This window comes from Rhineura floridana, chromosome 7 (assembly GCF_030035675.1).
Source record: "Rhineura floridana isolate rRhiFlo1 chromosome 7, rRhiFlo1.hap2, whole genome shotgun sequence".
NCBI lineage: Eukaryota > Metazoa > Chordata > Lepidosauria > Squamata > Rhineuridae > Rhineura > Rhineura floridana.
In genome coordinates this window covers 151,295,164-151,317,218 of record NC_084486.1, presented here as the reverse complement: position 1 = coordinate 151,317,218, position 22,055 = coordinate 151,295,164, and the positions used below count along the sequence as shown (strand labels likewise).

Sequence of the window (22,055 nt, the reverse complement as noted above, 5' to 3'; positions counted from 1 at the left end):
TGGCCCAGATACACCCAGATACACGCCCTCCCATGCAGATTTTGTTTTAACACATTGATCCTCAAACCCAATGGAAAGATAATTCTGCAATGCCATCTATGTGGAGCTGCCTTTGAAGATGGTTTGGAAACTGCAGCTTGTGCAAAATGCAGCGGCCAGATTGGTAACAGGGACCAGACGGTTCGAACATATAAAATCGATTCTGGGCCGCTTGCATTGGCTGCCTGTATGTTTCTGAGCTTGATTCAAAGTGCTGGTTTTAACCTATAAAGCCTTACACGGCTTGGGACCACAATACCTGATGGAACGCCTCTCCCGATATGAACCCACCCGTACACTACGCTCAACACCCAAGGCCCTTCTCCAGGTGCCTACTCTGAGGGAAGCTGGGAGTCTGGCAACAAGGGAGAGGGCCTTCTCGGTGGTGGCCCCCAAATGATGGAATGTTCTGCCTGATAAGGGGCGCCTGGCACCAACACTGTTATCTTTTCGGCACCAGGTCAAGACTTTCCTCTTTTCCCAGGCATTTTAGCATGTGTTTTAATTGGTTTTAAATATGTGTTTTTAAATTCGTATATTTGCTTTTATGTTTTAATTTTTGTAAACCGCCCACAGAGCTTCGGCTATGGGGCGGCATACAAATGTAATAAATAAAGAATACTTCTTTGTTGCCAGGATGGAAGTGTGTGTGTGTGTAGAGTCACATCTGCCCATTACAACTGCTGGCCCTGCCCATTACTGTCATGCAGACCCCAGGAAGGTTGCCCATAAGGGACTGTGGCTCTCAGGATGAAGACCCCCCCCCCGGTTTAGAGCATTCACCAAGTCAGTCACCTCTTAATTTTCCTCTTCTATATCCTTCTCTTCAGCAAAGCTTTCCTGAGCCCTTCTGTGTACCTTTTCTGTGTCTCCAGTGCCAGCCACTCTCCCGGCACCCTGCCGTGGCACAGCATATTATATTTTAAATGATCCTATCACATTTTCCTTCCACTAGGGGAACTCAGAGCAGCCAAGAGCATCAAAATGCAAATCATCAACATAATACCAATCAGCATGATGCAGTCAAAGCAGCAGCCCATGCACAGAACTGACTGCTAGTTCATGTTCCTCCAGAAAGGTCTCTTTAAAGAGCCAGGTCAGAGCTTAACCTATGCAGTGGGAGTGAGTCTCCAATATCAAATCTCAGATCAATTATGAGCCTTTTAGGTGAGAGTAAGCAAACCTACCTCCGTTCAGCCTCAAATGTCCAATTGTGAGAAACTGGTCTGACTTACAGGGCTGTTGCTGTAAGGCTTGATGCCATCATGCACATGCAGCACTTTGGAAAAGTACCACACAAATTCTGCACAGTATTATATTTATTTATTTATTACATTTATATACCGCCCCATAGCCGAAGCTCTCTGGGCGGTTTACAGTAATTAAAAATTAATTGATAAATTAATCTTCTTTAAGTCATTGGTGTTAGACACACCTATGCATGCTTACCTAGGAGTGGCTCCACCAAATTAATTTAGTGAAATTTACTTCTTAAGTAAAAGGATTGGGATGTTAAGAATTTTAATAAACAGATGGGGCTACTCCTTGTCAGAAGTAAAGGCCACATTTTATATTTTCTTTAACATTATAGATTTTTGCAATGTCCACTGCGAAACCTTAGATGGTCCCTTTGGGCAGGGAGGGGCCTGAGTTTTTGGTTATGCAGCTTTTTATATATATTAGCAACAACAGTGATAACAGAAATCAGTATCACACATACATTGAAAACCAAGCCTAGCCTTTCAGTTAGCATTTATGGCTCTAAGGAATCACAGGGCAGGATGGCTAAAGCAGTCAACGGATCCCAGCTCATCTCTAAGCCTGCTGCAAGCTTCCCCTGCCTTCAGAACTCTCCTAAAAAATGGAAATGGACTGCCTCCAAGTCGATCCTGACTTATGGCGACCCTCTGAATAGGGATTTCATGGTAAGCGGCATTCAGAGAGGGTTTACCATTGCCTCCCTCTGAGGCTATAGTCCTTATAATCTTCAGGTATAACACAACTAATTGGCAATGGTATAAAATGCCCTCTACTTTCTGGGCATGCTGTAATAGGTTCCATCCTTGCTACTCCTCCGTAAATCCCTCAGCCTACTGACCCCAGCTTATGGATGTTCATGGCCTCTCTGGGAGGGACCTGAACTTTGTACAGAGCCTAGCGCTATTGGCACTAAATTCACACTGGCAGCCGTGCAGTACAACAAACCTGCCCCTCCCTTGGTTCCAAAACAAAGGCTTTCTTACCTGAATGTTGAAAGAGGACTCGTCTGGAGGAGGCGGAGGGGGCAGAAAAGCACTGGGGGGCGGTGGCGGATTCCCAGGATCTTCTGCAGAAGGTGGTGGCGGTGGCAGAAAGTCACCTATAGATGTCAAAAAGGGAGGAATAAGCCAACAACTCGGGACAGAGAAACACAATACCCCTGAAGCAGAAGTGGAGAACCTCAGCCCAAGGGGTTGAATATGCAGCCTCTAGGCTGCTTTGCCTGGCCCTTGGGACCCTAGACAGGCTACAACCCCTCTCTATCCCTGCTCCATACTGTTCTCATAGGCTTTTGCCTGGCTGGAATATGTTGTTAGGCTGATAATGCCTCTTCCTTGACTGCATGGAGGATGAAGAGGGGTGTGTGAGTGTACAGAGAAGCTCCTGACTTGTGTTACTGCAACGGGGCCCAGTGTACAAAGGTGAGCATCATGGAGAGCTGTTGCTTCATTCATGTTTGCCTTTGGCTTTATCCACCCCTAGCATGGGGCCCCTAGGAAGGCTGACCTGGAGGGAATGTGGCTCTCAGCTGAAAGTGTTCTCCCTCTCTTACCCTAAAGGGATTTTCTATATCCTGAGCTCCTCCTGCACAAGCATGAGCATAATTGATTATGCAAACACAAGCATCCCACACAAAACACAATGGGGAAAGGCCCCTCAGAGAATCCATAATCAGAGACTGAACATGCCTCAGGGCTTATGCTTTTCACAGCGACTTGACACAGGAACTTCCACAAGGGCTAAACTCTGCTATTGCAACTTACGGCAACAAACCATGTCAACAAGCAAACCAAAAACATGATGAACAGGGAAAATGAGCAGGGAACAGCATGTAAACATCAGGTCTTCCCGTGAAGGGGAGTGGGGATGATACTGTGGGGGGGGGGGTCAAAAGCATTTGTCCTGTTCCAAGAAGAGAGAGATCAACATCTTGAGCATTTATTTTGTTACAATAGTTTTTATTTTCATAAAACAAATAAGCCAGGTATTTCTCACAAATTTTTAAAATTTATTTATAGGAATATTTACAAACCACCAAACTCATTAAAAAACCTATCAAGATGGTGTACAGGAAAATTATTAAAACATAATTGAACTTCAAAATCTTAGAAGTATAAAATAATAAAATACGGAACAAGCGACCAACACTAAATCAAAATTAACCAGTATTTTTTTGGTTTTTTTAAAAAATGAGGTGCTGGCACACTCATACCTTGACAAAAGTGCTGTAGGTTCCAGCACACAATGGACAGCAAAAGAAAGTAAAAACGAGAAGAGGTGACGGGACTCTGGTGAGTCATGAAGAAAAGAACTGAAATTAAAACACGTGGCAAAACAAATTTGTTTTCAGCCAGCGGGGAAATATCAGGATTGTACATGCCTGTCTGATCCAGTAGGACCAGTGTTCCAGTGCCTTGGTTCGCACAGAAGCTAAACCAGTATGAGATAACTGCGGGTCAGTCAGGAGGGCTCCTCCTGAGGATCACAGAAATCTGGCCAGCATATAAGGGACAAAGTAGTCCTTCAGGTAAACTGGTCACAGGCCAGTTAGGGCATTATACGCTAATCATATAAACTCGCTCAGTTATGTACTGGCAGCCAGTGCAGACCGTTCAACACCAATGTAAGATGCTGGCGCAGAACCAAAAGCCAGGCCACTGCATTCTGTCCTAGCTGCAATTCCTGAGCAAACCTCGAGGGTAGCCCCATGGTGAGAGCATTGCAACAGTCAAGTCTAGAGGTTACCAAGGCTTGGTGCATAATAATATTTCTCATGAAGTGTACAGAAAAATTAAACACCTCCTCCCCCTCAAATATTTATTTTTATTTTATTTATTAAATTTATTAGTCGCCCATCTGGCTGGTTGTCTAGCCACTCTGGGCGACGTACAAGATAAAAAACAATACATTAAAACGTTAAAATTTAAAACCGTAACAGTAAAAACATAACCCACCCCAAAAGCCTGCCTGAAGAGCCAGGTCTTCAAGGCCCGGAGGAAGCTCATCATAGAAGGGGCATGGTGGAGATAAAGCAGATAACAAAGGAAGGGACACAACACAGACTTTTTTATTGTATTGGCTCATATAACTTATATCCCACTTTCCTGCCTCCCATCATGGAGCTCAAGGTGGTGTAGATGGCTCCATCCTCAACTGTCACCTAGCAGCAGCTAACTTCATCAGGCTAGAGGAGAGGGACAGGCCTTTCTGGCAGCTCAAAAGACCAGAATCTTTCAGCCAAACCTCTTATTGTACTTTTTCCCTTCCAGCCCACAATTACAATAACCCTGTAACTAAAGAAGAAGAGAAACCACCGAGTGCTTGAGTTTGCTTTTTTTGTCCTCCTTCCCAACCCCCTTTCCTTTTATGTAAGGTCTTTTGCATTGTTCGTCTGGTGGCAGGGACAGTTTTATCATTAATTTTATAAGCCACTTTGGAAGGTTTTTTAATTATTATTTCAATTGAGGAGCAGGATAAAATGCTTTAAATATGTAAATTTATTTATTTATTTCTTTATTTTATTTATTACATTTACATACCGCCCCATAGCTGAAGCTCTCTGGGAGGTTTACAACAAACAAAACCAGTAACATACAATTAAAAACCACATATCATCAATTAAAATAAGTTAATTATACAAAAGTTAAGACATAATTAAACACATATTAAATGCATATTAAATACTAAAATGCAGGAATGTTAGAATGCTAAAATGCTAAAAATGCTGAAAGCTAAAATGCTAAAATGCCTGGGAGAAGAGGAAGGTTTTTACCTGACACCGGAAAGATAATAATGTTGGCGCCAGGCGTATCTCATCAGGAAGAATATTCCATAATTCGGGGGCCACCACTGAGAAGGCCCCTTTTCTTGTCGTCATCTTCCAGGCTTCTCTCTGAGTAGGCACCCAGAGGAGGGCCTTCGATGTTGAGCGTAGTGTACGGGTAGGTTCATATCGGGAGAGGCGTTGTATCAGGTATTGTGGTCCCATGCCGTACAAGGCTTTATAGGTTAAAACCAGCACCTTGAATTGAGCCCGGAAACATATAGGCAGCCAGTGCAAGCGGGCCAGAATCGGTGTTATATGTTCGGACCGTCTGGTCCCAGTAATCAGTCTGGCCGCTGCATTTTGCACGAGCTGCAGTTTCCGAGCCGTTTTCAAGGGCAGCCCCACGCAGAGTGCATTGCAGTAATCTAATTTAGAGGTTACTAGAGCATGGACAACTGAACCAAGGTTCTCCCTGTCCAGATAGTGGTGTAGCTGGGCCACCAGCCGAAGCTGGTAAAAATAGCTGGGGTTCAGCGTGTGCGCATCCTCTCTATACACTGAACAAATTAAGACCCACTGAGCTTCAGCAAGAGTGATGCATCAGAGGCCTTCAAACCATATTTTGAGCATGGGGTGCATGCCACCACCGAGGGGGGAAGTAAGAAAGTGGACTGAGATTAGAAAGCAGCAGCAACAATAACAACAACCCCCCCCAAAAAAAACCTTTTTCCTCACACTTGTGATGTATACAACAATCTTGGCTAATATGGCATCCTTGTTTTGGATTTTCTGGAGTACAGCTCCTATCAGCTCCATGCAGCACAGCCATTGCATTCGTAACCTGCTTGCAAGGTTCCCACTGGGGAATAGGGCTGGCCAATATGAGCGGGGGGGGGAAGATAGGTGCCTTTGGATTGATCCAGCAGCAGGACTCTTCTTAGATGCTTCTAACAGCACCAGAATGGGGAAGGTTGGTATAGAGTAGGGATGGGCAAGAAATTTGCTAAAATCAAACTTGGCACTGGATTTCCCAATAGTTCACAGGTTCACTGTCTTTGCAGACTCATCCAGAATGCTGCAAGTTTCCTGTCTTTTCCTAATACCTGATTTTTTTTAAAAAAAAATCCAACTTAGCTTTGCTAACTAGAAATTGACAGGTATGTGTCTTTGCTTTCCTAACATGAAATTGACCAGCCTGAGCATTTGCTTTACTAAAACTAAACTGTGCAGCCTGTATTTGCTTGTGAAATTGAACAGCCTGTGTGTTAGCTTTGCTAAGTTTAAACTGACATGCCTGGGTATTTGCTTTCCAGGCCTTGTCCTTGCTTTGCTCAGCTTGAAATTGAACAGCCTGTCTCTTTGCTTTTCCTTAAAGGATCTCTAGCTTTTCTCCAGGGCTGGGGGCTAGGGAGAAAGACCCAATACCATTTGGGAGGAGAAGGAGAGGGAGAAGGGAGAGAGAAGGAGGGGAGGGGAAGGAGGGGATTGGGTGGGTGAGTGGGCACTGGCAGAGGGAAAGCTGCTTTCCTTTCTGAAAGGAAAACACTGTTCACAGTATCATTATTTTTCAGAACAGGAAAAATCAGAATGGTACAAGCAAAGGATAGCAGAAAAATAACTGACCCCAAATGGAACCACCTGACAGTTCAATGGAATGCAATTGATCAGGCACCAACAAGCAAATCCCATCCCTAATATAGAGGAATGAAATATGTGATGCAATTTTTATCAGGCAAAATTTTCATCCTTCCTCTAAAGCAACATTTCCATGTGAATTTGGAAGTCAGTGCTTTGCAGCAGTTAAGAGAGCTAGGACCTGGGAGACCAGGCCTCAAATCCTCACTCAGCCATGAAGCTCACTGGTTGACCTTGAGGCCAGTCACCGTCTCTCCACCCAACCTATCCTGCAGGGTTGTTGTGAGAATGAAAATGAAGCTGGGGGAAAAGAACCATGTATGCCACCCTGGGTTTCTTGAGGAAAGGCAGGATATAAATGCAGTAAATAATTAAATAAAAATAAGTCGCTTCCAGAAGAAACACTAATGAAAGGGAGATATGATAGCACTCTTCAAGTACATGAAAGGTTGCCACACAGAGGAGGGCCGGGATCTCTTCTCGATCGTCCCAAAGTGCAGGACATGGAATAATGGGCTCAAGTTGCAGGAAGCCAGATTTCGACTGGTCATCAGGAAAAGCTTCCTAACTGTAAGAGCCATACGACAATGGAACCATTTACCTAGAGAGGTAGTGGGCTCTCTGACATTGGAGGCCTTCAAGAGGCAGCTGGACAGCCATCTGTCGGGAATGCTTTGACTTGGATTCCTGCATTGCGCAGGGGGTTGGACTCAATGGCCTTATAGGCCCCTTACAACTCTACTATGATTCTATGCTTCCTGCTCCCTTTAACTGGGTATGCCAGGGAATGAACCTAGGATTGTGTGGACACAAAGTACAGGAATGGCAGAAGGTAGATTTGGCCCCTGGCCCTGAGGTTCCACCTTCCCTCAAGGCAAATGCTATATTAGGCTGCATTAACAGAAGCATAGTTTCCAAATTGTGTGAAGTATTACTTCCCCTTTATTCAGCACTGGTTAGGCCTCATCTTGAATACTGCATTCAGTTCTGGTCTCCGCACTTCAAGAAGGATGCAGACAAACTGGAACAGGTTCAGAGGAGGGCAGCAAGGATGATCAGGGGACTGGAAACCAAGCCCTATGAGGAGAGACTGAAAGACTTGGGCATGTTGAGCCTGGAGAAGAGAAGACTGAGGGGAGATATGATAGCACTCTTCAAGTACATGAAAGGTTGTCACACATAGGAGGGCCGGGATCTCTTCTTGATCGTCCCAGAGTGCAGGACACGGAATAATGGGCTCAAGTTGCAGGAAGGCAGATTTCAACTGGACATCAGGAAAAACTTCGTAACTGTTAGAGCCATAGGACAATGGAACCAATTACCTAGAGAGGTAGTGGGCTCTCCAACACAAGGCAGTCAAGAGGCAGCTGGACACCTGTCTGTCAGGAATGCTTTGATCTGGATTCCTGCATTGAGCAGGGGGTTGGACTTGATGGCCTTATAGGCCCCTTCCAACTCTACTATTCTATGATTCTATGAAAGGGGAAAAAACCCCACTGGTTAATATTTAGAGGTGTGCGGGAGTGATATGGCAAATCATAAGGACAACCCTGCTTCCACTATCTGTGTGGGCATGTTCCACATGTACACTGCACATCAAGAGTGCTGGATTGAGACCATGCTTCTTGGTAAGGGCAGTACTAAATAAGGACAACTTTATTCAAATGTTGACAGCTTGCGGGAGGTTTTATTCTATCCCTTTCAAGTTTTGCACTGCTGGTATGTTCTCTTGTGCTGAGATTCATTCCGGTAGGCTCCTGAACACACGCTGCTGCTGTTTATAGAGATTTGATTATATACATAAATAATATTGATGTCTGAAATAAACAGCCCAAGCAGTGATTTAGGAAGCCTTGTTGTTACCAGATGGCTGAAGATGCGGCTCGAGTCAAAACAGGCTCTCTAGGGGGTGACTTCTCACGTCTGCTTGCCGTGAGCTTGTCGGCTCTGGTTTTTGTCTTGCAGGTGAGGGACCCTTGCGGAAATCCAAGCTGTTAGGGAGGAACTGGGGAAGGGGGGGAGTGTTTCCTAACAGCAGGAAGGGAGGTAACACAAGTTTGGAGCAAGACCCATCCCTGCTTTATATCACTTTCAATCAACACCTAATAAAAAATTATCCAAACAGCAATGAGGAGCAGGCCAAATACGGAAGTTTATAAAGGAAGACCACAGTTTCAAAATAAAACAAAATAAAGGCATGAAGCTCACATTAAGCACAAGTGGCCTGCGCAGCCCATGTTTCACAAAACAGTTTTGCACATGTGAAATGCACTCTCCTCACACCTTTGGCCATAGATCTCTCCCTAACACACAGTCAGAGTCAGGGCAACATTTTGTGTCCTCACTCTTAATTGGCTTTGTGGTGTTGTCACATAGCCAAATCTGTTTAGCAATGAGGTGATGCGATATTGGCGCATTTTAATTGAACAAGACCGGCCCTACTGTTAGGCAGAGTGGTGGTGGAGTTGGGAAGCAGCACCAAGGTTTTGGAGGACAGGCCTATGTGTACCACGCATCCTGCCCTGTGCCCCCTAAGTGAGTTGCCCGCCCTTGGGTGCAGCGGAGGATGCTGCCAGTGTTTAAGTAAGAGACAGTAACCAGTCTGGTTGGCTTCTGTGCATGGATTGGGGGGGGATCTTGTCCTTTGCCCAGGTTGTAAAGCCTCTTTGGACAGTCCTGAATCTATGGTTCCTCATAGGCTGGGGCCAATTAGGGAAAATGGTACCAAAGCAACAGGGTCAAAAGACGGAGAAAGCAACTGCCTCAAAGAGTGGAAAACTTAATTTTTTTAAAAGAAGAGAAGAGCAGGTTTTTTGTGGGGAAGGAATTTAGTTTTATGGAGCCCATCTTTAGCCCTCCCCCCTGCTAACTTTCATGGGTAAATATTTGGTATAGTCCTAGCCATAATTAGTCAACCGTCTTGAGAATTTTGGTTAGTAAAACAAAGTGATTTATAAATCTAGGCTAGGAAGTGGCTGTATACAGAACAGTATGTTCAGTTCTGGTCACTCCATTTCAAAAAGGGATAAAATCTGTCCCCTACAAAGGAAGGGTCAAGAAACTGAAGGCTTTTCATTTGGGATGGGAGAGGATGATTTTTTTGTGTGGGAGGGTGTGGCAGAGACCAATAAAATCATGATAGCACGAAGGGGAATTCTCCTCTCAACATCCCACTGGAATGCAGGGCCATGCAACGAAATTGATTGGAGGGCGATATGGGACTCAGAAGCTGGGCTTCACGCATTCAGTGGTGGTGTAGCAGAGTGCTGGACTGAGACCTGGGAGACCTGGGTTCAAATCCCAGCTCTGCCATGACTGGCCCAAGGTCACCCAGTGAGTCACAATCTTTTAGCTTCTTAGCCTGACGGGGTTGTTGTGAAGATACAATGGAGAAGGAGGAGAACCATATATGCCACCTTGGAGGAAAGGTGGGGTAAAAATGTAATAAAAATAAATAAGATCTAGAATCCACTACCATGATGGCAGCTGGGTAGGACAAATGGCTTAAAAGCAGCAGGCAAATTCACAGAGTAGCCTTTGCCATCCTGTGTTCTCCAATTATTTTGGACTACCACTTCCATCGGCCCCAGTAGCTAACTGAGATCTCTATGTTCATATCACTGAACACCAACTGTGTGTGTCTTGGGGCAGGGGTGGTCAAGTAGCCGGAGTCTTATTGCTTTCATGCCCTGTTGGCTGCCTCTCCGGAAACATCTGGATGGGCACAACTGGAAACAGGATAGTCACTAACAGAATTGTTTTTATGCTGTGCTAGAAGCTAAGGCTTAAATGGCCTTAATCTTCGCCAGCGTCTCTTAGCAGCAAGGAGAGAAGGTTCAGAAACAAACGAGCCATTTCAGGGGATCTCATTAAAAGGGCCAGTTCATCTGCTTCTTTTTTCCGGGCAAATTATTTCAGGATTCATTGTCTGATAAGCCAGAAATGGCAATTATTTCATCTTGGTGATTTCAGGCCTGTCAAGAGGTGTAATCAGTTAGACTGACAGCACGCCGGCAAGAGGAGATACTGAATTAGGTGCTCTCTGGGAGGCAGGAACACTAGCACCCTGCTGGTCCAGACAGTGAACTACGGGTCTTGCTTTTAAAAGATGCCTGTTCAAACAACATATTTCTCTGCAATTAAGCCATGCAAACTGACAACAGTCTGGCAGTGTAGATCTTGTAGGATCCATGAGGCAGGCTCCCTCTTAGGACACCACAAGTAAGTTTGGCAACAGCCTGCATAAGAAGTGTCTTGTCTGCACTGTGGCTCGCCTTGAGCCACCATGTGGACTAGTAAGGTATCAAAGACAGACAGTCCCTTGCTCACTTACAACCTGGGGCAAGGGCAGGGGAGATTTCCTCTGAAGGAACCAAACTTATACAATACAGCCACCAAGAAATAGGGTTGTACAAATCTGTCCGTTTTGGTTTCTCTCAGGTTTCATTTTTCCAGTTTTAAATTCAGTTTGCCACATTTCCAGTTCGTGATTGTTTTTAAATAAAGCCCTCACAAAAGTTCATCAGCATTTTAGAGTGCATTCTCCCCAAAATACAAATGTTTGCATGCAATTTCCCCCAGCAATACTGATAATTCTAATGTCTGTTGTAAACTACTTAAGAGGTTTCTTACAATCAAGCAGTATATACATTTTGTTAACTAAATAAAAAAAGTTTTCCCTAATGTAGTGCATTTTTCTATGTTCATTCTCCCCTAAAGTACATATTTTTTGATTGGAGGACTGCATCATAATATTCAGTGAAGTGTGGTTTTTGAAGGATTGCTACATTTCAGTTGATGTACTTCTCTGGTGGTTCACATCAGAATGCAAATTAGGACAAATGTCTTCCTGGCCCTACTGAAAAATTCCCTATAACACTTTGTGGGGAGTTTTTAAGTCCTGCATGTTCCATCTCGGTGCTTCTTGAGACCTTCAGTGGCACAGGAGGTATGCCCACCAGAATCTCTTCCAGATGCCCAAGTCCCTGGAGCTCAGCATGACCCCTTGAAGGCAGAAGTCGGAGGAGACTGTTGGAAACACTCCCAGGCAGGGATGGGCAGATCTGTCAGTTTAAGTTTCAGTTTCTCATTTTTCCAATCTTAAATTCAGTTCTCCACATTGCTCCAACAGTGTGTGTGTGTGCGCGTGTTTTTAAAAAGGCCTCATTGAAACTCATCAGCATTTTACTACAAAATTCTCTGTATCTAATCTACACATTTTTAATGTAATCTTGCCTACTATATACATTTTTGCAAAGCGGTTTTCTTAATGTGATGTCCTTTTGTATGTTCTTTACATTAATATATGTGTATATATATATATGCATTTTTGCACACACTACTTGGCTGGAGGACTGCAAAAATCATGGAAGTGTGAATTTTGATGGACGGCTGCGTTTACTGGTTCACATGTAGTTTTGGAAAGTGTGGATTAGGTAAGGTCGCCTTTAAATGCAGGACTGTAACTGGAGCCATGACACATCACCCTTTTGGGTTACATCGAGGGTGAAGGCACTACCCCTTTTAGTTACTTTTGTTCTTGTGGGGTGTGTGTGTGTAAATTATATATATATATATATATATATAATTTTTCCAATCTAAAAATTCAGTTCTCCACATTGCCCTAACAGCTGGTTGATGAGAATTTTTTTAAAATTGTGTTTTAAATTGTTTTAAAATTGTGCTTTAAATTGTTTTTAAAAGATGTGTTTTAAATTTGTATGTTTGTTTTTGATGTTTTTAGTTGCTGTAAACCGCCCAGAGAGCTTCGGCTATGGGGCGGTATACAAATGTAATAAATAAATAAATAATTAATAAATAGCTGAGGGAAGAACAGAGGCCTGTGTATCAGTACCCAGGGTGTCCATCACAAATCATTGTCTGGCGAAGATCAGGAGAATGCAGTCAGATCTGAGAGGCTGCCCCGAGAAAAAGGTCTTCCCCATGACACGAGTGCGATTTTGACACAAGTGCGATTTTGACCCTGGCCAGTGTGGTGTAGTGGTTAAGGTGTTGGACTACAACCTGGGAGACCAGGGTTTGAATCCCCACACAGCCATGAAGCTCCCTGGGTGACCTTAGGCCACTCACTGCCTCTCAGCCTCAGTGGGAGGCGATGGTGAACCCCCTCTGAATACCGCTTACTATGAAAACCCTATTCGTAGGGTCGCCATAAGTCAGAATTGACTTGAAGGCAATCCATTTCATTTCTGCAACTTGTCATTGACACAATACTGGTGCCTTAGTGGTGGGCTTGTACTGGGCCGCCCACACATCATTCCCCTTAATTAGCTCCTTCTGATGCTTCTCATTGTAGCAATGTTTATTTGTCTCATAAGCAAAGCCCTGTTTACCAGTGTGGTGTAGTGGTTATAGCGTTGGACTATGACCTGGGAGACCAGGATTCGAATCCCCACAGAGCCTTGGGAGACCTTGGGACAGTCACTGCCTCTCAGCCTCAGAGGAAGGCACCTCTGAATACCGCTTACCATGAAAACCCTATTTGTAGGTTCGCCATAAGTTGGGATCTACTTGAAGGCAGTCCACTTCCATTTCTTCAAACTACCCAAGAAGCCCTGAGTGCAACCAGAGGAGCGTTGGGGTGTAGAGGCAGATTGGCCTCAGTAGCTGGACCCGTTTTTGTGGGTGTCATCGGCTGGGGTGGAGGTTAAGAGAAATTGGCCTGAAGTAAAAGCCACTGTAGCTGGACTTACAGCATTCTGTCGTTTACCGCCAGCGCTCTCTCTGGCTTTACACGGTGGATGAGGGCAGCGGCCGGGTCACCTCAACAAAGCAGCAAAGAAGATTGGACTGTCTATTGGATTGGGACATTCTGGTGCCGTTCTAGGGGTGGGGGGCCTGCCTGACTGGTGGACGAGGAGGGGGTATGTGCAGACCGGAGGGAACTACCGTGGGGAGGGTGGGAAGCCATGATATTAAAAGGCTAGGCGGCAGATCCTGGAAGGGTGCGGGTGGCAGGCCATATCAGTACAGAGGAACAAGGGATAGATGTGTAATATCCATCCCCTGTTCCGGGCCTGTCCATCACCAGACAAAAACTGGGGGACGCAGGACTCCATCCGACCTTCGACTGCTGTTGTGTAACGCCAGGTCTGTGGCACAAAAGACAACACTCATCCATGATATGATCCTGGATGAGAACGCAGACCTGGTGTGTATTACAGAGACCTGGCTGGATGAGGCCTCAGCTCCTACGCTTGAGGCCATGTGCCCAGCCGGTTTCTGTTACGCACAGCAGCCGAGGGTTGGTACGCAGGGAGGGGGTGTGGCACTCATCTATCGGGGGTCTTTGGTTTTCACCAGACCCCCCTCTCCATGAGACCAAGTTTGCATGTACTGGATGTTGGGCCCAAAGGGCAGTTTAGGGATTCTGCTTATGTACCGCCCACCCCGCTGCACGGCAGATTCCCTGGCCGAGGTGCTTGAGGTGGTCTTGGCTGTACAGGTGCTCTCCCCTAACCTAGTGGTTTTGGGGGACTTCAACGTACATGCCGAGACCGTCCTCACTGGAGCCCCTCGGGATTTCATGGAAACCATGACTTCCTGGGAACTGCACCTTAGTAGTATAGGGCCCACCCACGTAGCCGGTCACGCTCTTGACCTTGTATTTGTCTCGGGAGGGGAGGGAAGTGCTCTGAAAATAGGGGCTATTTCATCTAACCCTGTGTCATGGTCAGATCACTATCTGGTGAATATAGACCTCTCAATGCCACATACCCTTCGCAGGGGACAAGGACCTATTAGGATGGTCCGCCCCAGGCGCCTGATGGATCCGAATGGATTCCTGAATGCACTGGGAGATTTGGAGCCTGCCGAAGGACGCCCGGTCAAAGCCCTGGTGATGGAGTGGAATAGGGAGCTCACTAGGGCAGTAGACCGGGTGGCTCCGAAACATCCTCTCCCCCTGAACAGAGCTCAGATAGCACCCTGGTACACACCACGGTTGCAGAGCCTGAGACAGGAGGTGAGACGACTAGAGCGCCGGTGGTGGAAATCCTGCTCTGAAGACGATCGGACACTGGTTAGAGCAGCAATAGCTGCCTACCAGGTGGCAACAAAGGCAGCAAAGAGAGAATTCTTTGCTGCCTCTATTGCGTCAGCAGAGTGTTGTCCCAGGAGGTTGTTCCAAGTGGTCTGCAGCCTGGTCGGTCCAGTTGCTCAGGAACCCATGGAGCATTCTAAAGCCTCCTGTGACATATTTGCTAAACACTTTGCCGATAAAATCGAACGCCTGAAGAGCATGATTCCATACGCCATGGACACAGGAAGTGAGCCAGAGGCGGCCAGTTGCATTCCGGTCCGGTGGGATCGGTTTCAGCCTCTCCCTTCTGAGGAAGTGGACAAGGTGCTCTCTACTGTGAAGCCAACCACCTGTCTGTTGGATCCTTGCCCTTCATGGCTCATTATGAGCTGCAAAGAGAGGCTGAGCGAAGGGATCAGGGCAGTGGTAAATGCATCCTTGGAAGAGGGTACAATGCCATTAGCCCTCAAGGAGGCAGTAATAAAGCCCATCTTGAAAAAGTCCTCCTTGGATCCCCAAGAGTTGAATAACTTTCGCCCAGTCTCTAACTTACCATTCTTGGGCAAGGTGATTGACACGATCAGCCACACAGGGCCTTCTCTCAATCCCGCCGACAAAAACAGCTAGATTGGTGGGAACTACAGAGAGGGCATTTTCAGTGGCGGCCCCCACCTTGTGGAACTCCCTCCCACAAGATCTATGGCACGCCTCTTCCCTAAATGTATTCCGTAAAGCCTTAAAGACCTGGCTCTTTCAACAGGCCTTTGGGATTTCCGGGGAGGGTTAACTTATATGACTGAAACGCCTCTAACCCTGTACTAGTATTGTTCTCGCTGCTGTATTGTTTTTACATTGTATTATTGTATTTTATTGTATTGTGTTCTAATTATTTACATGTACGTCGCCTAGAGTGGCCAATGGCCAGATAGGCGACACATACATTAAATTTATTATTATTATTTATTGAGCGAGTGGTGGCCAAACAGTTACAGACACACTTGGATGAAGCAGATTATCTAGACCCATTCCAATCTGGTTTCAGGACTGGACATGGAACTGAAACAGCCTTGGTCACCCTGGTAGATGATATGAGGAGGACATTGGATAGGGGAGAACATACTTTCCTTGTCCTCCTGGATCTCTCAGCGGCTTTTGATACTGTTGACCACGGTATCCTTTTAGATCATCTGGGGGGATTGGGAATTGGGGGCACTGTTTTACGATGGCTCCGTTCCTATCTCCCAGACAGACAACAACGGGTGGCATTGGGGGATGAGGTTTCAGACCCTTGGCCTCTCAATTGTGGAGTGCCACAGGGATCTATCCTCTCCCTCATGCTATTCAACATCTATGTAAAGCCACTGGGAGCCATCATCAGGAGATTTGGGCTGCAGTGTCACCAATATGCGGATGACACTCAGCTCTATCTCTCATTCAAGTCCTCACCAGAGTTGGCTGTGGATACCATGTCCAAGTGCCTGGATTCCGTAAGTGAATGGATGGAAAGGAATTGAAACTGAACCCCGACAAGACCGAGGTGTTGCTCGTGGGAGATAAGAGAAGGTTGGGAGACATAGACCTCTGTTTAATGGGGTAATTACCCCTGAAAGACCAGGTCCACAGCCTTGGGGTCATTCTTGACTCCCAGCTGTCCATGGAGGCTCAGGTCTCGGCAGTGAGCCGGGCGGCTTGGTATCAATTACATCTGATACAGAGGCTGCAACCCTACCTTCCTGTTCATCTGCTCCCACGGGTGATACATGCCCTGGTCTCCTCTCTCTTAGACTACTGTAATGCGCTCTACATGGGGTTACCCTTGAAGACGGTCCAGAAATTACAGCTGATACAAAATGCGGCGGCGCGCTTGATTAAGAACAGCCGTCGCCGTGATCATATCACCCCGGTGTTAGTAGATCTACACTGGTTACCAGTTGTCTACCGGGCCCAATTCAAGGTGTTGGTGTTGACCTTTAAAGCCCTATACGGTTCCGGCCCAGTTTATCTGAAGGAGCACCTCCAGCATCACGAATTATGCCGCCTGACAAGATCAGCCACACAAGACCTTCTCTTGGTCCCATCAGCTAAAACAGCTAGGCTGGTGCGGACCAGAGAGAGGGCATTTTCTATTGTGGCCCCCACCCTCTGAAACTCCCTTCCTTTCGACCTTCGCCATACCCCCTCCCTGACATGTTTCCGCCGGGCCTTGAAGACCTGGCTATTCAGGCAGGCTTATGGGGTCTCTGGGGGTGGGTCAGTTTTTAATGTTGTTTAGTTTAATGTTGTTTAATTTTAATTATTGTATTTTGGGTTTTATATTGTATTTTATTCTGGCAATGTACATCGCCTAGAGTGGCCGTTCAGTCGGCCAGATAGGCGACTCACAAATAAAATTTTATTTATTATTTATTACTAAGAGGCTGGTGTCTGTGGAGTCTTTGGAGCCTGTCTGCAAGCACCTTTAAAGCCCCCAAACAAGTATCAGCATTCCCTTTTGTAAATAGTAACGTTTTAATAAACCTACAAACATAGTTAAAGATTTATCCTGTCTCTCAGTGCTGGCGCCCATCTCAAGCCTAAAGCCTTCTATACACGCTCCTTAAGAGGGTGTTGAAAGTATTCTGTGTGAATTGGTGGCAGCAAAGAGTGGAGGCATCCTGTGTGAACATGAAGTGAGGCTGAGCGACCCAAGGGGATCCCTGACAGCATGTGTGTGGAGTGACTGTGGGGGCTCCCGAGTGAGAGCAGGGAGCTCTGGGTGCAGAGAGTGTGCAACTCTGCACCAACTTTCAGTGTGAGCTGAATTTGACGAGATAGCAGCAGCTCGAACATTTGGTGGGTGGCACTGGTTGTCTCTGCTGCATTTCTGTGTTTTGGAGCTGCTAGTAGTTAGTATGGTCCCCAGGTATCAGTTTCTTCAGTTTATACTAATGTTTGAGAGAATCTTATCTAATTGTTCTGTAACGTTTTAAAAAACTGATTTTTTAATTCTTTTAAAAAAGTATTTGTGATATTTTTATGATCCTGTATACCACTCAGAGGTGTCTTTTGAATTATGAAGTGGTATATAAAATACCTACATGAATAAATAAGTAAGAGACACTCTAGAGAAATATGTTGTTGGCAGATTTGTCCCATTAATAATTAAATTATTATTATTATTATTACACTTCTTAGGTTCAGAGTACAGAGTAAAACACTCAAAGAATCATTGAATCATAGAATAGTAGAGTTGGAAGGGGCCTATAAGGCCATCACGGCCAACCCCCTGCTCAATGCAGGAATCCAAATCAAAGCATTCCCGACAGATGGCTGCCCAGCTGCCTCTTGAAGGCCTCCAGTGTTGGAGAGCCCACTACCTCTCTAGATAACTGGTTCTATTGTCCTATGGCTCTAACAGTTAGGATGTTTTTCCTGATGTCCAGTCGAAATCTGGCTTCCTGCAACTTGAGCCCATTATTCCATGTCCTGCACTCTGGGATGATCGAGAAGAGATCCCGGCCCTCCTCTGTGTGACAACCTTTCATGTACTTGAAGAGTGCGATCGTATCTCCCCTCAGTCTTCTCTTCTCCAGGCTAAACATGCCCAGTTCTTTCAGTCTCTTCTCATAGGGCTTTGTTTCCAGTCCCCTGAACATCCTTGTTGCCCTCCTCTGAACCTGACTCCATCAATGCATCCAACAAACCCAGCCCACTATAATAGCAGCCAGTTGATGGGGCTCCTTGATAAGCCATACCTGTCTGTGATTTCTCCTTCCCGCTCCACACACCCCTCCCAGGTCAGATTCATTTTTGCTGCTGCCCAGGATGAGGTTTTAAGGACCAACCATTGCTCCAGCTTTCTGCAAGGTTGGGGCACATGGAAAGGTGGGTTGATTTTAAATCAAGGCAATTTAAGTCACTCCCAAGGGAAAAGGTGGCACAGCTATCATAATTCCAACCCTGTAGATGAAAGCTTTCATATTACCTCAAATGCAAGGCTGCTCACATATTCAGCTGTGAATCATTCAGGAAGTGAATAAGATGCACCCACACAGGTGAACCATCTGAGGTGACCCAACTTTCCTTCAATTGCATGAAGGTGCTTTCCACACCAGTTCCATGGGGATTTATTAACTGATTGCTAGAAGTCAGATAAATATTTTATTATACAACCACGAGAGTGGCTGTATACCATAGTCAGTATGGATTTTTACATTCTACAATATTAAATTGAAAATACCTCCCCATGCCATTCTGATGTTTCCCATAAGCTCATTTCAAAACAAAACCTTACAAAACCTATTATCCTGAACTCAGAAACGCTGGCTTAACAACCCTCTAAATTTTCAAGGTGACACACAAAACACTCAGAGAGAATCCAGAGTTCAAAGTGTAAAAAACAGAGAGAAAAAGAGTGGCCAGAAGGGTTTAATAGTCAGCCCCTCTTCTGGTGATTGTAGCTCGGTGAGGGGAACAGGGCCTCTCCTAGCAACTCTCAGCACCCTTCAATAGCTACACTTCCCAGGATTCTTTGGGGGAAGCCATGACTGTCTCAAGTGAAATAAAGGCCTGGTACGGATGTGGCCAGGGACAGCTCTGGTTTAAATTTGGGTGGGGGCGACATGTGCCTGCTGTAGAATAACAAGGCGGGAGAAACCCTGAAAAAGAATGATACTGTTCACAATGTTTTCCTTTTGGAAAGGAAAGGGGCATCCCCTCTGCCCAGTGACCACCCACCCAATCTCCTCCCCTCCCCCTCCCTCTCCCCTCCCCCAAGTCAGTTTTGCCTATCCTAAGCAAGATTGTACAGGAGTAAATCCCACTGAACTCAAAAATATGCAAATGTTCAAACATGCCCTTCTCTTCTCCTTCCTCCTATACTCTCCCTTTTGCCCCTTCCCTACCTCTTCCTTTGGCCCTCCCACCCCTCCCCTTCCAATCCCCTCCCTCTCCCCTCCCTTCCCTTCCCTCTCCTTCCCCCTTGCCCCTTCTCCCCCATGGTCAGTTTTACTTATACTAAGCATGATTGCACAGGAGTAAATCCCACTGAACTCAATAAGCATGCAAATGATCAAACCTAACCTTCCCTCCTCCTCCCTCCCTCCTGCCCTTCCCCTTCCTTCCCCATCACCTGTCCCCTTTCAATTCTGTCCCCCTCCTTCCTTCCCCTTTCCCCTCCCCCTTCTTCTCCTTCCCTGTGGTCAGTTTCACCTATCCTAAGCATGATTGCACGGGAGTAAATTCAATTGGAACTCAATAAGCATGTAAATGATCAGACCTGCCTTTCCTCTCCCCCTCTCTCCTCTCCTTCTTCCCCTCTCCTCTTCCTTCTTTCTCCTCCCCTGCCCACTCCAGCCCTCCCTCCCTCTTCTTCTCCCCTGTGGTCTGTTTCACCTATGCTAGGCATGATTGCAGAAAAATAAATCCCACTGAACTCAATAAGCATGCAAATGATCAATATTCTCAGAGGCACACGTTACCAAATTCTTCCAAGCTACCCAGGAAGCGGATTGGACTGTGCAAGACCAATCCAAATTGTGTTTGCATTTTTACAAATTTATAGGACAGTACAATATCTCAGAGAGGAGGTCGGGTCTCCTGCTCCCCTGGTGCATTCACTATAGCTGCCCAATTTCCCTGCTTTTTAAAGTTTGATAGAAATATCTGTTGGCTATAGGGATATTCTTAAACCACAAGGTTGTTGTTGTTTTGCCTATTGGTGAATTATCTTCTAATTCCTAAAAAGAGGGGGTCTTTTTTTTTTACTTTGCTCCTCTCTCAAGGGCTCAACACTTTTGACATTTGCCGCTTTGGGCTCCTACTGGGAGGAAGAGCCGGATATAAATTTAATAAATAAATAAACAATCCTATTATGATCCCTATCCTACTTTATTAATCCTACGACAATCCTCACCACGTTCCCGGGAGTTGTAAATTCTGCAGCATGGCTCAGCCAGCCACTATTTGCTCAGAACTTTCAAACACGCAGGACGAGGTCTAGTGATGCCTTCCCCACCAGAAGTTCATGCCAGCTGGGATTGCTGGGAGTTGTGATCCAAAAAACCTGGAAGGCACCAGGTTGGTGGCGGTGATGCAACAGCCCTTAACTTTGCACTGAGTGAGCCTTTTCCTCTGCTACAGTTTCTAGAGCGATGCAGCTCTCCCTTAGGCGAAAGGTCTCAGGACCCACAGAACCAGCCTACCACTTTCTTCTCCCTCTCATCTTTCTGGCAGTACATTAAAAATATGTAGCCAAATTGCCACAAACGTGCCATGTGAAATAAGGTTTAAGTATTACCTACACTGAACCTTTGAGATGAAAACTCAAAATAAGTAACTGATATCCTAGGAGGTAGGTTAGAGCCATCATATTGAAAACAGGGAACTTACGCTAAGATAAAGTGATACTTAAAGAACTTTTCATACAGGAGATAAAAGGAGCAGTGTGGTTTCTTGGCTCACACACACACTTAATTCTTTCATGCAACAGTGTAATAATAAAGCAATTTGTTTAAGTAAATCTCTTTGTGCTACCATTCCTCTAAGAACCCAAATGTTGGATAAAGAGAAGTCCGGTCTGCTATTTTCAGGTTCAGAGGTCAATAATTTGTCCTCCGTTGAAGGCTTATGTGGATGTTCTTATTTTGTTCCTATTGCTGTGGAAGTCCAGGTGGAATAGGCTGATGAGAAATGCCGGGCATATTCTAAATGAATGCTTACTGAATCAACAGCATTTTGATTCAGCCAGCCACGCATGGTGGGCCTCCAGTCAGCTGTGTGCACAGAAAATGAAACTAACGTACCGCTTAGGCCAGATATGAGCGTTGGCCAATACAACTTTTGAACATGCGCAAGGCTTATTAAGCCATATGCTTGGACTTGAAATTTGGAAGGTCACTGGGTGAGCTCAGCTGAGATCCAAGAACCTTCAGGTCCACGCACAGGTGCCTCTTGCACTGAAGAAGAAGAAGAAGAAGAAGAAGAAGAAGAAGGGGACAGCAGCATCCTCCCAAGTTCCACCCCACAGACTCTTTTCCACTTCTGTGGGACCTCGAGGCTTGCAGAGGAAGCAGGCAGTGTCCAATCAAGAAGAGAGCCTACAAACTTTGGACACCTCCAAGGGGCCCTAGTGCGGCAGCTACAGGAGATGTTGTTTCCCCAAGCAGCTAGCATGAACTGAAGCCTTACGTAGGCTGACCTGGCCTGGAGGGGTGGGTGGGCTCAGCCTCCCTGGAGAAGCTGGCTGGCTGGTCAAAGACCCTTGCCTTGCCTTCCTCTGTAGCTGTTGGCATATACAAGGTCAAGTAGGGGAGCTAGACACATTGAGGGGATTCA

At 45.8% G+C, this 22,055-nt stretch overlaps 2 protein-coding genes across 4 annotated transcripts in view; both read right to left on the bottom strand.

Annotated features, from left to right (window-relative positions):
* Window positions 1–12,335, bottom strand: part of TPRG1 (tumor protein p63 regulated 1) — a 364,459-nt gene extending 352,124 nt beyond the window's left edge. Inside the window, exon 1 of the mRNA XM_061637612.1 lies at window positions 12,329–12,335. The gene's annotated coding sequence lies outside the window, so the exon portion shown is untranslated. The remainder of the gene's footprint in view (window positions 1–12,328) is intronic.
* LPP (LIM domain containing preferred translocation partner in lipoma) overlaps window positions 1–22,055 on the bottom strand; it is a 226,376-nt gene that overhangs the window by 21,562 nt on the left and 182,759 nt on the right. For all 3 annotated transcript variants that reach the window (XM_061637614.1, XM_061637615.1, XM_061637616.1), the window contains one exon: window positions 2,283–2,398. In XM_061637614.1, the coding sequence (XP_061493598.1) occupies window positions 2,283–2,398 (116 nt within the window). The remainder of the gene's footprint in view (window positions 1–2,282; window positions 2,399–22,055) is intronic.